At 49.1% G+C, this 17,624-nt stretch overlaps 1 protein-coding gene across 2 annotated transcripts in view; it reads left to right on the top strand.

The window, feature by feature from the left end:
• GSG1L (GSG1 like) overlaps positions 1-17,624 on the top strand; it is a 252,582-nt gene that overhangs the window by 210,736 nt on the left and 24,222 nt on the right. The window contains exon 5 of one of the 2 annotated variants that reach the window (NM_001192728.1): positions 13,046-13,213. The exons of the other annotated variant lie outside the window; for it this stretch is intronic. Within the exon in view, the coding sequence (NP_001179657.1) occupies positions 13,046-13,213 (168 nt within the window). The remainder of the gene's footprint in view (positions 1-13,045; positions 13,214-17,624) is intronic. 2 annotated transcript variants of the gene reach the window in all.

Genomic DNA, 17,624 nt, shown 5'->3' with positions numbered 1-17,624 from the left:
CTGTAGCTTGCCAGGCTTCTCTGTCCATGGGATTCTCCAGGCAAAAATACTGGAGTGGGTTGCCATGCTGTCCTCCAGGGGATCTTCCCAACCCGGGGATCTCTTACCTCTCCTGCATGGGCAGGCAGGTTCTTTACCCCTAGCACCATCTGGGGCAAACTAGTTCCAAGCTTACATGTTACAAATGTAGCAATACCAGAAGAGAGACTGGGCCTCTTCCCAATATTGCCAGCCAAAATCCTGGATATAACTTTCACTGGATTAACTTAAGTCACCTGACCGTACTGCAACCAATGGTTTAGCCCCTGAGGGGACTCGACTGTTCTAATTCGGCTGGCATGAGTCACGTGGTGTGGTGGGTGGGGTTGCCCCATCCACACTGTTGGACAGAGAAATGGAGGAGAGATCCTCTAATGGGAAGCCTGGAGTGGGGCATGATTGGAGTGAGCTGTTATCAAGAGGAGGACTATGCCCTAGAAAGACAAGTGACCATAGTCTGTTCCACAGGGTATCCGTGGTCCGGTTCTGGAGCTTAGGGACCATTCATCCACTCAAGCATCTAACACATTAGCTGACTGAGCACTCATTCAGGGGCAGCTGGTGCTGGGGCTCCTAGCTACTGAGGGTACAGCAGTGGCTGAGACAGCGTTGTGACAGGAGTTCTAGACAAGTAGACACGCTATCCACTGAACCATGCTATGATGTGGGTGGTTGGGGGGAATCACAGACAGCCATGAAAGCCATGGAAGAAGGGGTCCCTGACCCAGCTTCCCCTGGGGAAGGTCCTCAGGGAGAATCTGATCAGACAAGCTAGTGGAGGAGGGGATAAGGTAGGTGCTGGACAGGGGGATGGCAGGTGCAAAGACTTGGCAGTGAGAGGGCATCTCTGGTAGAGATGGTCAGAATAGAGCAGAAAGAGCTATGATTAGGACCAGTGGGGACTCCTGCTATATTTCTGTCCCTTCTCACTCTCTGCTTGGCCCCGCCCCCTTAAAGCTAAAGGCCTGTGCCTTAAAGCAGAAGTCCCCAACCCCTGGGATCGAATGCCTGATGATCTGAGGTGCGGCTGATATAATAATATTGGAAATAAAGTGCACAATAAATGTAATACCCTTGAGTCATCCCCAGACCATCCCCTACCGCCCCAGTCCGTGGAAAAATTGTCTTCCACAAAACCAGTCTCTCGTGCCAAGAAGGTTGGGGACCACTGCCTTAAAGGGACCTTGACCGGCCAACAGAGACCCCAATACCTTTAAGTAGAACAGCTGTAGGGAATCGGCAGCAGGGAACCTCACAACAGTGTGTGAGGCAGGTGCTTCATGGAGGGGAAACTGAGGCACAGGGAACTTAAGTAGCCTGTCCAAGGTAATCCAGCTTGTGAGCAGCAGAGCTGGGATTTGAACCCAGACAGTCTGGTTCTGCAGTCTATGGTCTCAACCTCTATATTTTGCCTCTCAGAGTGTATGTGTGTGTGTTTGTGTGTGTGTGTGTGTGAGCTCAGTCATGTCTGACTCTTTGTGACCCCACGGACTGTAGCCCACCAGGTTTCTCTGTCCATGAGATTTCTCAGGTAAGAATACTGGTGTGGGTTGCCATTCCCTTCTCCAGGGGATCTTTCCGACCCAGGGATGGAACCTGCGACTCTTGCATCTCCTGCATTGGCAAATGGATTCTTTGCCACTAGCGCTACCTGGGATTTCAACAACCTCAGATATGCAGATGCTGCCACCCTAATGGTAGAAGGCGAAGAGGAACCAAAGAGCCCCTTGAGGAAGGTGAAAGAGGAGAGTGAAAAAGCTGACTTAAAACTCAACATTTAAGATCATGGCATCCGGTTCCATCACTTCATGACAAATAGACGGGGAGAAAAAATGGAAACAGTGGTAGATTTTATTTTCTTGGGCTCCAGAATCATTGTGGACGGTGACTGCAGCCCTGAAATTAAAAGATGCTTGCTTTGGGGATGAGAGATCGTGTGTGTTTAGCACATGACACACGTAAGTGCTCCGGAAACGCTAGTTTTCCTAATATTACTGATACTGACGTGAAATTTAACACTCACAATAACCCCCTGTTGTATATGTAGACACTGAGACTCAGAAAGGTTGGGTCACTTGCCCAGGATTCAGAATCTCCTCCCCCCACGGGCCTCTCTTTCCAGCATCCGCTGGCCCTCCAACCTGGCAGGGAGCCCAGCCTGCTGTGTTGGCCACAGGAACCTTTCTTCCTCTGGAACCAGACCTCCTGCCCTGTTCCTCAGCTCCCCCTGGGCTGACCTCCTGGGGGGCACCCAATTCCCATTTAACTTATTTAAGGCCGGGCCCCAGTGTGAGGCCCCTATTAGGGCTGATCCATTTCTCCTTGTCACTGAGGCCTGCAAGATGGATCAGCCCCATTTTTCATCCCTCGCATCTGGGGCCTTGCCAGGGCCATGCAGTGTCATCTCGCTTGTTTAATATGTGTGAGGCCATTTGTCAAAATTCTGCCCCCACCCCCCGCCAGGGAGGAGGCCAGCTCCACGGTGAGACAGCGCCAGCCTCTGTCTCCTGGCCCAGCTGGGGTGGAATAACCCCTGGGCTTGTAGTCCAGCACGTCTGAGGAGCTCAGCCAATCTTGGGGACCAGCTTTCGAGAGCCACACCTGCCCAGGGAGGTGAAGTTTCTGGGGCTGGGTGTCCGCCAGCCTGGGTTCAGTCCTTACATCGCCGGCAGTGGTGCTGGCTGGAGCTGGGAGCTTAGCTCAGGCTGTCAGCAGGATCTGCTTCTCAGGCATGGTGGTGGGGTCCCTGGAGAGTGTCCCAAGAGCAGACGTTCGCAGAGATTCAAATGGAAGCTGCAAGTGTATTTTCTGAGCCTGCCTCAGAAATCACTCAGTGTCACTTCTGCTGTGTTCTGATGGTCACGAGCAAGGGATGGGGGCCAGAGGCAAGGAGAAAGGGCTGCACAAAGCGTGAACCCCAGGAGGTGTGGCTCGGGGCGGGGGAAGGGGCATCTTTGGCGACTGCGTGAAATAACGCCTGTGAGGCATTAGCACAGAGAAGGTGCTCAGTGCGTGTTTTGTTATGAAAGGCAAGCACCACATCGTCCCTGAGTCTCAGCGTCTTCCTTTCTAGAGCAGGGATCATAGTACTGCGGGTCTAATGGCGTCCTTGTAAGCACCAGGTGGCACCCAGCTCTCAGAGTGCTTATACACCAGAAGTGCTCTGTAAGTGGCAGTGATTATAAATGGTGATAATGACATGGGGGCCTTTGATAATGCCATGCTGGCTTTTTGAGAGGCATGTGATCCAGATGTCTGAGAGGATGGCATCTGGGGGGCATGCAGGCTATCCCTTGCACTCTGTTCTCGCCAGTCTCCCCGGACGTGGTTCCCCGGACGTGGTTCCCAGGACTTTAGTGTTTCCTCGAGATCCAGCCCTGACTGCACCCTCTCCTTATTCCCCGACTCCCCTCCCTGAGCAGGTCCCCCCACACACACTAAGCGGAAGAATCCCATCCCTGTCCTGTGCCCCAGGCCCTCCAACTCTCCTGCCTGCTACTTTTTTCAGCTCTTTGTCTTAACTCTCTGCAGGTTGTCCTGTGACAGCGCCAAGGCAAGCCCCTGAGGACTGGGGTCATGGGGACACAGGCAGCTGCTTGGCTTGGGGGGCGGGTGGATGAGGCCAAGGTTGGTCAGCACCTCCTTTGTACCTGGCATGGCGGGAGGCACTTTACAAACCCTGAGCTGTTCATTCTGGCCATTGACTCCCACTTGGTGGGGTTGCCATGCCCACCTGCGGGATGAGGACACATGCTCAGACAGGGCAAAGGTCCAGGTCACATAGCTTCTGTGTGCTGTGCACAGCCTCAGAAGATACCACGTTACATGCAGCCCAGGGCTGAATCCAGCCTGCAGATATTTTGTTTGACCTGCCATGGTGTTTTTTCTTTCTTAATTGCATTTATTTCTAACATGCGAATTCATAAGAATTTGACAGTAAATCCAGGTTTCTGGCTTCTCTTGACTATCGGAAGATATGTCCTTGCCTAAGCCACATTGCCTCATGGCAGCTTCAGCTGAGTAGAGGCTGCCCCTTTAGATGAATCACCTGCTCGCCACTTTACCACAGTCCCCACTGCTCCCCATCGCCTTACCCACACTTTCCTCATTCAGTCATCACCTGACTCTGCAGGAATTGGAGTGCGTGACCCTTACTTGAAATGTCAACATTTCCTGATGATGAAGGGAGAATGGAAAGCTAGGATCAGTTTCTACTTCTGTTTTGCATTTGGTCAAAGTGGAGAGAGATGGGAAAAGGGCCCCTCCTACCCCAGCACACGTAGAGGGAGACCCCAGCCCTGAGCATTGACAGAATGCTTAACAGAATGAGGGCTGGGGAACCTACCATCGTGGAGCTGTATTATAAACACAGGATGCCCAGAGAGGTTAAGCCGTTTGTCCTGGGTCACACAGCAAAGGAGTGGCAAGTTAGGCCAGGTCCCAGGAGGGCGGCGCCTCTCCGTTTGCTTCTGGGGTCCATCTGTATGTCATGTGGCCTCCCTACTGTCCTCCTCTCTTCCTCTCCCCTCCTCTTCAATCTCTCTGACCCTGTGGAAACAGCAGTCTAGCCCTTTCCCTCTCTGGGGACCCCAGGCTGCCCTGCCCTCTCTACATTTCAGCAAGTTGATCCCTTGCAGTGGGAGAGGGGGTTTCTGGAAGAGCCTTGGCTACAAAGAACCACTGCATTGGGTGTTTGCTGGTGTTACTGAGAGGCTGTGTTGGTCAGCAGAAAGCTCTTACTCTGACTTATATCCCTGAAGCAGGTGACACTGGCCTTGTTTTCTGCAAGACCAAAGTGGGGAGAGAGCAGTGTGGTGCCCAGGCGTGCCCTGCTGGCATGGTGTGGACCAGCTGGGCCCCCAGAACCTGCCATCATTATCTCTTGGTCTCTTCATTCACGGGCACCAAGGGTGGCCTAAATTAGGAGCATTTGTGCCTTGTCCTGCCCCACATGGTGTCTCTGTGCCCATCTGGCCTGAAGGTAGGCAAGGACTGCCTTCCTCAGTGACCAGGTACAGTCTTTCTGCTGAGCAGGGCCTGGGGTAGATTTCAAGGTGGCATCTAAGTGTCTGAATCTGGTCCCCTAGCATCCCTCCCATGACCCACCCCTGTAGCTCCCAGAGGACAGAGAGTTTACTGACAGCCACCCCCACTGCCCGCCCCCCATCAGTGTCACAGTGGCCACTCTGTCCTTGTCTCCAAAAACCAGGTCAACCACCCACGTACCTCACTGTACCAGTCCAGCCACGTAAGCTGCAAACCCCAGCAGGCCTTCCACCCTCGAGGTTTTCAGCCTGTGCCTAGCGTGTGGGCCTGGGAGCCTTGGGGTTTGGGCAATGGGGAAGTTGAAGACTCACAGATGCAGCCCTGAGCCCCTCACCCACATCAAAACCAGAACACGGGCTTTTACGGTGCTCTAGTGGTTAAAAATCTGCCTGCCAATGCAGGGGACACAGATTCAACTCCTGGTCCGGGAAGATGGCACATGCCATGAAGCAACTATTACCTGTGCTCCAAAACTACTGAACCCACGAGCTACAACCACTGAAGCCCGTGTGCCTAGAGCCTGAGCTCTGCAACAAGAGAAACCACCACGATGAGAAGTCCGTGCACCACCATGAACAGTAACCCTGCTCACGGCAGCTAGAGAAAGCCCATGCACAGCAATAAAGACCCAGTGCAGCCAAAAACAAATAAAATCAAAAGAAACAAAAAACCATCCTGTGGCTCTACCCTACTTGTGCCGACTTTAGGTTTTACCTTACCGGACTGTAATAAGGCACCCACATCTAGCTGGACTGGAACCAGAGTAGAGAGCTGTGGCTTTCACCCTGCTTGACTCTAATAAGCCCCATGCACCTCTGAGTGTCTATAGAGGTCACATGGGGAGCTCGGACTCCCTCCCAATAGGCAGTTACAAGGTGCCCCTCCCCATCCCTGCTGAGGCGGTATCAGAGGAGAAGTCGTGGAGAGTCAGGCTTGTCACCACTGCTGGGGAGGGGGTGGGATGATGAAGTCATTCCTTCCCCTGTGGTATCAAGTGGAGGCAAACTGGGGAGCCATAATGAGTCACTCCTACCCTTCCTAACCAGAGTGGTAGCTGCAGAGGCTTCAGGGGGTCAGAACTAATCACCTCTGCCCAGCAGTAACCAGGAACCTTTCCGCCTTGAATGTCAGTAGTGGCCCAGTGGGAAACCTGGACTCCTACTCCTGCCTGGCAGTTACGAGGCAGTGTTCCGTCTTCCTTTGTCAGAATGGTGTCAGAGGAAGTCAGCTAAAGCAGAAGGTTTAAACAAGGTCCAGAGTCTCATAAAAAATACCCCAAATCTCAAGGTTGCCACTAAAAATCACTGACCACATGAAAGCCTGGGAAAATCTCAACCTGAAAGTAAAAATATACTCCATAGATCCCAATACTGAGATAACAGAGGTGTTACAATGATCTGAGAAAGATTCTAAAATAATCATTATTAAAATCCTTCAGCAGGCACCCTTGAAACAAATGAAAAAAAAATAGAAAGTCTTAGGAAAGAACTAGAAGATGTAAAAAAGAAATGAGTGGAATTTTTAAAACTCAAAAACATGATAACTGAAATAAAAAACTTAGTGGGTGGGCGCAGCAGTAGACTGGAGAAGACAGAGGAAAGAATCTGTGAACTTGAAGATAGAAGTTACCCAATGTGAACAACAGAGAAAACAGACTTTTGAAAAATGAACAGAGCCTCAAGGATCTCTGGGACTATAGCAGAAGATCTAACATTGAATTGCCAAAAGGGAAGAGGCAAGAGCGTGCTGAAAAAGTGCTCAGAGAAATAATGGCTGGAAAATCCCCCAATTTTGTAAAAGGTATAAACCTACAGAGTCAAACTGAGTGGATAGCCAAACAGGGTAGACTCAGGATACGTTTGTCTATGAACATCATAGATAAACTGTTTTTTTTAAAAAAACTTAAGTCAAAGAAAAAAATATTGAAAGCAGCAAGAGTGAAACAGTACCTTAACTGTGCTCCAACGTGTTCGATTATTGGTGACCCCACGGACTGTGGCCTACCAGGCTCCTCTGCCCGTGGAATTTTCCAGGCAAGAATACTGGAGTGGACTGCCATTGTCTACTACAGGGGATCTTCCCAGCCCAGGAATCGAACCTGTGCCTCTTATGCCTCCTGCATTGGCATGTGGATTCTTTACCACTAGCGCCACCTGGGAAGCCCCCCTTAACTGTGTGTGCTCAGTTGCTTAAGTCGTGTCTGACTCTTTGCGATGCTATGGCCTGTAGCCCGCCAGGCTCCTCTGTCCATGGGGATTCTCCAGGCAAGAGTACTGGAGTGGTTTTCCATGTCCTTCTCCAGGGGATCTTCCCAACCCAGGAATTGAACCCACGTCTTTTTACACCCCCTGAATTGGCAGGCAAGTTCTTTACCACTAGCATCACCTGGGAAGTCCTTAACTGTAGGGAAAACCAATTTAAACAGGGGGGTTTGCATCAGAAACAGTGGAGCTAGAAGGAAGTGACATGATGTTTCAAGTGCTGAAAGAAAAAAAACCCATCAATTTAGAATTCCGTTTCTAGCAAAAATATCCTTTAGGAAAGGGAAGGAGGAATCAAAACATTCTCAGATGGAGGAAAACTAAGAAAAGTTGTTGGCAGACCTATCCTGAAAGAATGGCCAAAAAAAGCTCTCTAAATAGAAAAAAAAATTAAGAAGAAATCTTGGAACATTAGGAAGAAAAGAACATTTTTACTTTTCCTCTTAAGTTTTCTGTCATGCATGATGATTGAAGGAAAAATTACAGCACGGGATATGGTTCTAAATTACTCAGAGGAAATATTTAAGGCAATTATATTATTAATGGTACAAGATTAAGGGGCATAAAGGGAAAACAACATGATCATATCAATCAATGCAGAAAGTTTTTTGACAAAATTCAACATCCATTCATGACTTTTTAAAAACTTGCAGAAAGCTAGGAATAGAGAGAAACTACTTCAACTTGATAAAGAGCATCTATAAACACCTACAGCTAACATTACACTTAATGTTGAAAGACTGAATGCTTTCTCCCCAAGACTGTAAATACCACTGTTGCTCAGCATAGTGCTAGAAGTTCTTGCTAGTGTCATGAAAAGTAAATCAAAGGCTGCTGCTGCTGCTGCTAAATCGCTTCAGTCATGTCCGATTCTGTGTGACCCCATAGACGGCAGCCCACCAGGCTCCCCCGTCCCTAGGATTCTCCAGGCAAGAACACTGGAGTGGGTTGCCATTTCCTTCTCCAATGCATGAAAGTGAAAAGTGAAAGTGAAGTTGCTCAGTCGTATCTGACTCTTAGCGACCCTATGGACTGGAGCCCACAAGGCTCCCCCATCCACTGGATTTTCCAGAGAGCGAAAAGGAAGAAATAACTACACCTATTTGCAGATGACATGATTGTCTATGTAGAAAGATCTAAGAAATCTATGCCTCCCCAAAATGCCTAGACCTAATAAATGAGTTCAGTTTGGTGTCAGGATACAATGTAAAAATAGAAAAAAATTGCATTTCTGTAAGCTAGCAAAAACAGTTGGACAACAAAAGTAAAAAATGCCATACCCTGTACACTTCAAAAAGTGAGTCATAAAACATCCACAGGATTTGCATGCCCAAACCACAAAATGCTAATGAAAGAAATCAAAGAAGATCTAAATAAATGGAGAGATATACTATGTTCGTGGTAAAGATGTTGATTCTCAAGTTGGTATAAAGATCTCAGCAATATTTCATGTAGGTTTAGACAAGATTATTCTAAAATTTGGTAGGAAAGGCAAAAGAACTGGGAGGGCTAAAACAATTTTGAGAGAGAAGAATAAAGTGGGAGGAATCAGTCTACCTAATGTCAAGACTTAACTATTGAGCTACAGTAACCCAGACTGTGTAGTCTTGCTGGAAGGATAGGCATACAGATCAATGGAACAAAATAAGGAACCTAGAAACAGACCCATACAAATATGGCCAACTGATTTTTTACAAAGGTATAAATCCATTCAGTGGAACAGGAAATAACTTTTTCAACAAATGGTACTGGAGCTATTTGATAGACATAGGCAAAAAAAAAAAAAATCAATCTTTATTCCTTACCTTATATAAAAAGTAACTCAAAATAGATCACAGTCCTCAATATAAAATGTAAAACTATAAAATTTTTAGAAAAAAATATGAGAAAAATCTTTGGGATTTAGACCTGGCAAAGAGTTTTTAGACTTGACATCAAAAGCATCAAAGGAAAAAATTGATAAAATGGATTTCATCAAAATTAAACACTTTTCCTCTGTGAAAAAATCTTGTTAAGAGGTTGAGAAGATAAGCTACAGACTGAAAGAAACTTTTGGAAACCAGATATTTGACAAAGAACCAGTATCTAGGATATAGAAAAACACTCAAAACTCAACAGTAAATAACAACAACAAAACAATCCAATTAGAAAGTGGGCAAAAAAAAAAAAAGTGAGCAGCCATTTTACCAAAGAGGACACACAGATGGCAAATAAGCAAATGAAAAGATGTTCACCACCATTAGCCATTAGGGAAATGCAAATGAAAGCCACAATGAGATATTTCTACATGTCTCTCAGAATAGCTTAACATTAATAAATAGTGACAACACCAAAAGCTGGTGAGGGTGTGGAACAGCTCATACATTACTCTAGGGATTCTGTTCAGCAATATAATACTCACAACTTGGATGAATCTCCAGAGAATTATGCTGAGCAAAAAAAGGCAATCCCAAACACACATATTTTATGGTTCCATGAATATAACATTCCTGATGAGTGGTTGCTGGAGGCTGGGAAGCACGTGGGTGTGTCTGTAAAAATGGCAACAGGAGGGATCACTGTGGTGATGCAGGAAAACTTTTTGTATCTTGATTGTATCAATTTCAGTATCCTGCCTGATACTATATTTGTAAGGTATTACAGATGGACAGGGAGGCCTGGCATGCTGCAATTCATGGGGTCGCAAAGAGTCGGACACTACTGAGCGACTGAACTGCACTGAACTGAACCATGGGTGGCTCAGATGGTAAAGAATCTGCCTGCAATGCAGGAGATGCAGGTTTGATCCCTGGGTTGGGAAGATTCCCCTGGAGGAGGAGATGATAACCCACTCCTGGAGAATCCCGTGGTCAGAGGAGCCTGGAGGCTACAGGCCATGGAGCCACAAAGAGTTGGACATGACTGAGCAACTAACACTTTCACTTTTTCAGTTTTGTCATTGGGGGAAACACGGTAGAGTGCACAAGGCTCTCTCTGATTATTTCTTACAATTGCATGTGAATTTATGATGATCTTAAAATAAAACATTTAATTAAAAAACAAAGAATAAAAAATAATAGATAAAAAGACACAAGAGAAGTACAGGGTGTTTTGAGGACTGGTGAAATTAAATAGGCATTATGTGGTAGAATCGGGCTTCACTGATGGCTCAGTGGTAAAGAATCGCCTGCCAATGCAGGGGGCTCGGATTTGATCCCTGGGTTGGGAAGACTCCCTGGAGAAGGAAATGGCAACCCACTCCAGTATTCTTGCCTGAGAAATTCCATGGACAGAGGAATTGGGCAGACTATAGTCCATGGGGTCGCAAAAGAGCCTGACATGACTTAGTGACTAAATGTGATATTAATAGAATTCAATGCTGCACCTTGGTCAGGTCATCACAGTTGAGAGTTAGACCTGTTCAGTTAAGATCCCTGGCTATAAAGACTAGAAAGTCACTTCAAAAGGAACTTATGCAAAAGAATGGAATTTATAGAAAGTAATTGTATAAGAACTTTTGTTGCCAATGACAGAAACCCAATTCAAACTGGCTTGAGGGGGAAAAAAAATCCAAAAAAGGAATCTGGGCTCCTACAATATAATTGCAAGTCCAGGAATAATGGCTTCGAAGATCTAGCTCCTTTTTGTGGCTCTGCTTCCTTCTGAGTCAGCTTCACCCTTAGCCTGCGGGGTGGGGCTTTATGGGCTCCAGCAGCTCCTGACTGAAATCTCACCAGCATGGTACCCCAGGAAAAAAGATGAACCCTGTTTTCCAACAGCATAAGCAGAAGTCCTGGGGTCGAGTCTCAATAGGCTGATTTGAGTGTTCCAGGCTTGTCCCTGAATTACTGTGGCCAGAGGGAAATGACACTCATTGGCCAGGCCTGGGTCATGCAGGCACCCCTGAAAGTTGGGGGTGAGGCCAGCCCCACACACATTACATCACCAAAGAGGAGGGGAGTCATGGTCCCTTTACAGAATGGGTGCTAGTCAGGCCAAACCAACAGACGTATACTCATGGAATCCCAGAAACAGCCTGCTTCTTCATTCTCCATCCTCAAGCTTGGGTGTCCATCACTCTAGTTCAAACAGACATCCCAGATTAGGCTGGAGCCTTCAGATTCATTGCTCAGAAGAGAGAGTATCTGGTTGGACCAATGTCGGCCAGATGTTCAGCTCTGCTTCAGTCATCTAAGAACAGTAGGGTGCGGTCACTTACTGGGTCCTTTGATGGACAGGGTAGGTCTTAAAAGGGCCAGACGGATACTCCAAAGCTGCCTATTATAGATGCACAGAGTTTCCGGAGGATCTAAATTAGTTCCTGATGAAAGCATAGGGCAATTTACTAAAGCAGGGCTCCCCAGCTTCCCGGATCTAATGCTTGATGATCTGAGGTAGAGCTGATGTAATAATACAAATAAAGTGTACAGTAAATGTAATGTTCTTGAATCATCCCCAAACCATTCCTCCCACCCTCAGTTGGTGGAAAAATTGTCTTCCATGAAACTGGTTCCTGGTGCCCAAAAGATTGGGGACCGCTGTTAACTAAACAGTTTGGCGATAAGGAGCACATGATGACTTGGGGGGTGGTGGTGGTGGTCCCTGAGAAAAAGGCTGAATCCTCAGGTTCCACCTTGTTTTCCTTCTGGGCATTCCGAGGCTGACAAGGAGAAGTGGGTGTGGGAGGTGGACTGCACTGACCTTGAGGAAGGCAGGGGTGGTCATGTTGAGACACCCAGTGGGTGGCAGGCAAAAGAGGAGGCTGGAGGCCCTGAGACAGTGCAGGCTTGGAAGCAATAAAACTGAGCCCTTGATGTGGTGGAAATCAGTTATTAGGGAAGAGACTGGGAACTAGGGACTGGAGGCCACACCAGGTGTGCCTGGAGCAAGGAGGGTACCCCCTCCTTGTTCTGTATGTTACTGCATGGTCTTGATCAGAGGAATCAGGCAGGAAGCCATGTCGAGAATGGGCAGGGGGGCAGAGAAGACCAGCACCCTCACCAGCTGACTCTCCTAGCTCCACACCCCGCTGCCTTTCTTTCCAGATGTGGATAGGACAGGTTCTCTGGCTTTGGTTGGCTCGACATCCACATCCGATGAACGCAGCCAAGAATCCCCGGCTGTGCACAGAGGGAAGTGTGAGCCAAGAGCCTTAATCTAACAGAGAAATAACTTGGAAACCAAGACAGCTAGAATGGGTAGTCAGGATGTTGATAATAGTGATGAAAGTGATGGGGGCAACCCTTTCTTGAGGGCCTACTATTTCCAGACCCTGTTCTAAGACACTTTGAATGGATCCTCTCCTTGAATCCTTGCAACAACCCTGTGACGTGGTACTCTATAGGGCACCACTGTGTGGAATGCTTCCTACTGCCCCTTGTCTCCATACCTTAGCACACGCTCTTCTGTCTTCCTGGAATGCTGTTTCCCCAGCAAACTCTCACTCATCTACCAAGACCCAGTGCAAGCGTGGTTGTGTTCTGGTCACTTTCCCTGATGCCAACCTGTGGATGGAATGACTCTTGCCTCCCAGTAATGAACTCTGTCATGTCTGTATCACAATATCCAGACAGTGCTGCCTCCCAAGCCAGACCGGGAGCGGGGACCAAGGCTTACTTCTCTCTGCGGCAGACCCTGCTCAGATCTGGCTGTCTGGTGGGTGTGGTTCTCTGTCCCCTGCCCACCCTGACTGTGGCATCTCTCTCCTCGTCTCTTGGCAGCCTGGCGTGGGGCTCCTTTACCTGCTGCATGGCAGCCTCTGTCACCACGCTCAACTCCTACACCAAGACGGTCATTGAGTTCCGGCACAAGCGCAAGGTCTTTGAGCAGGGCTACCGGGAGGAGCCGACCTTCATAGACCCTGAGGCCGTCAAGTACTTCCGGGAGAGGTCAGTGCAACATGGCGTCACCTCTGGCCACCACCGGGAATCGGAAGCCCAAGACCCAGCCTCAGTGGCCACAGGGCTCCACTTGAAAAACTAGAGCGGTCATGGGGTGGAAGGGGCAGGCCGGGGGAGGCAGAGTTTGGACTCCACTGTGTTGAAATTTCTGGGGTATTTTAATATTTTATGGGGCATGAGGTTGCCTTGGTCTGATGTGATCAGAGCTTGAGAAGCTAAGAAGGGAATCAAGTTTGAGTGTTTGCCCTGGCTTCCTGATTTTTGGAACCAAGGTAGGGTCACAGAGATGCTGAACTAAAGTTTCCTTCTTGGGCTCTGTCATAGCACTGAGTGAAAAAAGACTCAGCATGAGATTGGTGATGACTGCCAGAGGAGAAGGGCTCCTCAAAGTCAGGGACCACATCTGATCACCGTGTCCTTATAGACCAGCTGGGAAGAGAGTAGGTGACAGTGAATGGTGGGTGGATGTATGGCTGGATGGATGATTGGGTGGATGGATGATGGAAGGATATACAGATGTATGTGTGTATGTATGGATGGGTGGATGGAAATATAGATGGATGGATGCATGGATGCTGGATGGTTGGATGGATGATGGATGAATGGATGCTAGATGGATGGATGATGGATGGTTGACGGATGAGTGGAAGGACAGGCAAGTTGTTATCACATTTCCTGGGACCACCTCCTTAATAAACTACCTGTACCCCAGTCTGCTTTGGGGGTGCTGATTGGACATGCACTAATGACTTTCAGTGGCAGGGAACAGGATTTCTCAGGACCGATGACAGGGTCTGAGGAGGAAAAGAAGGAGGGAGACTGTGAAGCTGGGCACCACTGAGAAGTTAGACTCCCCGTGGGGCACATGGAAGGGTTTCAAAGCCAAGAAGTCTCAGGGTGGGGGCCCCACAGGGACCACGCTCTGACTGCTACAGACCCCTTCATCTCTCCTTTGCCACCTGAGCCTCCTTTCTGTCTCTGAACACGGCAAGTCCATCCCCACCTCAGGGCCTTGGCACCTGCTGTGCCCTGCCTGGACTCCTCACTGGCTGGCTCGCCAAGGTCTCAGCTCAGATGTTACCTGCTCAGCGTGGCCTTCCTTAATCACTTAGTCTAAACTGCACACACACCCCCACACCCCCACACACCCTGTCCTATCCCTCTTTATCCCATTGCTGTTTTTTCATAGCACCTACATAACCTGACATCATCCTATTTGTTTATCGGGAAGATCCCCTGGAGAAGGGAATGGCGACCCACTCCAGTATTCTTGCCTGGAGAATTCCGTGGACAGGGGAGCCTGGTGGGGCTACAGTTCACGGAGTTGCAAAGAGTCGGACACAACTGAGTGACTCACACATACCCATCGGTTTAATAGTTTGTAGACCGTGAGGTCTGGAGGGTTCTGCTATCTTCTTTCCCACTATATTCTGAGCACCAAGTACTGGACTGGGTACCTAATAGGTGCTCATTTAACATCTGGGGGTTAGTTTGACGTGTGTGTGTGTAATTGACTGACTTCTTTTTGGAGACCTCAGCCTGCCTGCCTCAGCCTGGTACTCTTTCAGCCCAAGCCCCACCATCATCGGGCAGATACAGCATCTTGTTCCTATATCAAAGTCCCAGGTCACGTGTCCAGGTCCAGGCCAATCGATTGTGCCCAGGGAGCTCAGGACAGGTTGGCACACAGGCCCGCCTTACCCATGGCTATGTAGACAGTGCGTCTACTAGGAAGGTGATGATGACTGGCAGAGCACAGGACTCATAGTAGACACTCAGGAAATGTTTACAGCAGCCACATAAGCAGCCTGGTGTTGAAAGTGGCCCCATTATCACCGCCTCTGCTGTCACCTTGGCTATGGGAGAGCCCGGGGCATCCGTAGACGCCCTCGTTTTGCTGAGGTGGAAGACAGGACCTCTATGCACCTCATGAACAAGAAGCTGCCTTTTGCCGGTCCCTCATAGCTTAGGCCCAAACGACATGGGAGAAGATAAATGCTTCCCAGCATATGTGCGGAATATCACTTTACACGTTCATAACTTGAACATTATGCAGAGGTTCATCAAATTTTATTTTCCTTCCTCTCCAAGGAGAACATTTCAGCTTAGCTGGGCTGTTCACTTTTTTTTTTTTTTTGGTGCCTTCCCTACAAAGAGCTCAGAGCACATAGGCAGATGTCTGCTCAGATCTGCAAGGGGCCCAGCTGCAGGGCTGAACTCCTGCAGGGGCCAGAGTCCTTGAGACCAAAGCCAGGGACACGAGAGAAGAGATCCTTGACCCCACCTGCCCATGTTTCTTGATCCCTGGGCTACAAGGGATGGATGTGGGAAGAACAGGGGTTTGGGAGTCCCCTGACTTGAATTTTCCAGTTCTGTTGCCTGACTGCTGTGTGACTTGGGGCAAGTCACTGAGCCTTTCTGGGCTGGTTTCCTCTCAACCACAGTAGGAGAGAGCCCAGAGCTCTCAGCATCTTGGGAAGCTTCAAATTGGATGGCCCAGGAAAGGTGGCTAGCACAGTGTGTGGCTCAGGCGGGCATTTCATATGTGGATTCCTGTCCCTTCTGCTACTGATACAAAGTATAAAACTCGGCAATGACGAGCTTAGGACAGAGCGATAGACACTGGGCATCTAATAATCATGTTAATAACCACAGCAAACGGGTGGGTGAGGTGTCAGGCGGGCTGTGAATACAGAAGGGTTTGGGGTCAGGGATGTCTGGGAGAGGGTGCAGGTTTTTTCAGATGATGTCCCCACCCCCCGCCCCTGCCATTTCTGCCATCGGGAGGGGAGCCCCTGACTGAGGACAAGATGGGACCCTGTGGGGATTGGGGCAGGAGGGCCTGGATTGCTGCCCCCCACCACCATCACACCCCACCCTTGTCCTGTCGGATTTTTCTTTGCAGGAGCAGAGGTGTGATTGGGCAGATTCTAAACTGTTTTTCAGAGTTTCATAATGTAGTGGTGTGTGGAAGAAAGGTATGTGTGTGTGTGCACACGTGTGTATAGGGGCCAGTGTGTCCCCATGTGTTGGGATGTGTTGGGATTGTCAGGGAGGCTGAACCTGCACGCCCTGACTCTGAGCAGCCTATGCCAACTCTGAGAAACATCTGGGATTAAACCCTCCCAGCCTCACCCTGCCTGTTGTCCCCAAGGAGGGTGCCTTAATGGGGCCTCCCAGGGGAGGGGTGGAAGCTGCAGGATGAAAAGTTAAATATTTGCAGATCGGGGCTTTCCTGGATGCTTGATGTTCAGATCGGGTTTAACAACATGGGAAGGAAATGAGACCCTGTTGGATTGGACTCCAGAGGGAATTCAACTGAGCAAACATCCCACCTTCCTTGGGGAAGCTGTAGTGGGTGGGTTCAGTTCAGTCAGTTCAGTTCAGTCGCTCAGTCGTGTTTGACTCTTTGCGACCCCATGCACTGCGGTACGCCAGGCTTCCCTGTCCAGCACCAACTCCCGGAGCTTACTCACACTCATGTCCATTGAGTCGGTGATGCCATCCAACCATCTCATCCTCTGTCGTCCCCTTCTCCTCCCGCCTTCAATCTTTCCCAGCATCAGGGTTTTTTCAAATGAGTCAGTTTTTCTCATCGGGTGGCCAAAATATTGGAGCTTCAGTTTCAGCATCAGTCCTTCCGATGAATATTCAGGACTGATTTCCTTTAGGATGGACTGGTTGGATTTCCTTGCAGTCCAAGGGACTCGAGAGTGGATGGATGGGAGCAAGCAGAAGCCTGGGGCTTCAGGGAAGGCAGCTTTTCCCTCCCTGTGCCCACACTGCCCCACCCCAGGATCAGATCTCCCAGTCATTCCCTTGCCCCCTGCTCCGAGGCACAAGGCACCCATCCCAGTCTCTGAACTTCCAAGTTCCTTCATTTACTGGCCTCCTCCTCCCGCGCATGTGCAAACCGCAGGAGCAGGGTGCTTTCTTGGCTCTCGCTCTGTCCCTGACACCTGGAACCATGGGGGCTCAACAAGTTATTAACTCTCTGGTATAATTATATTGTTAATTATAGTGATGCTGTTCCCCCTCCCCGCCCACCACCCGCCCCCCACATCCCTGTTCGAGGGCCTTGCCAGTACACTCCAACTCAACCCTGTGGAAGACACGAGGAAATAAATCCAGGCTGGAATAAACCCTGCAATTTATTAGCTGAGGGTCCCCAGGTGAATCACTTCACCTCGGAGACCTCCAGCCTCTTCCGTCACCTGCCCGGCCACCTGGGTCTGGTCTGCAGAGCTTAGCAAAACACCCTGCGTGCCACGATGGGGTTTCCTGGAGGTGACTCCAGGTGGGGAGCTTGGTACCACCCTGGGGGAGGCAGAGGTTAGAAAAGCCTTCACAGGTGAGGTCTCAAACCAAGTTTCTGTTTATTACTTCTTATTATTTAGTC

This window comes from Bos taurus, chromosome 25 (assembly GCF_002263795.3).
Source record: "Bos taurus isolate L1 Dominette 01449 registration number 42190680 breed Hereford chromosome 25, ARS-UCD2.0, whole genome shotgun sequence".
Taxonomy (NCBI): Eukaryota; Metazoa; Chordata; class Mammalia; order Artiodactyla; family Bovidae; genus Bos; species Bos taurus.
The sequence above is the reverse complement of the archived record's forward strand: the minus strand, read 5'-3'. Positions and strand labels throughout refer to the sequence as shown.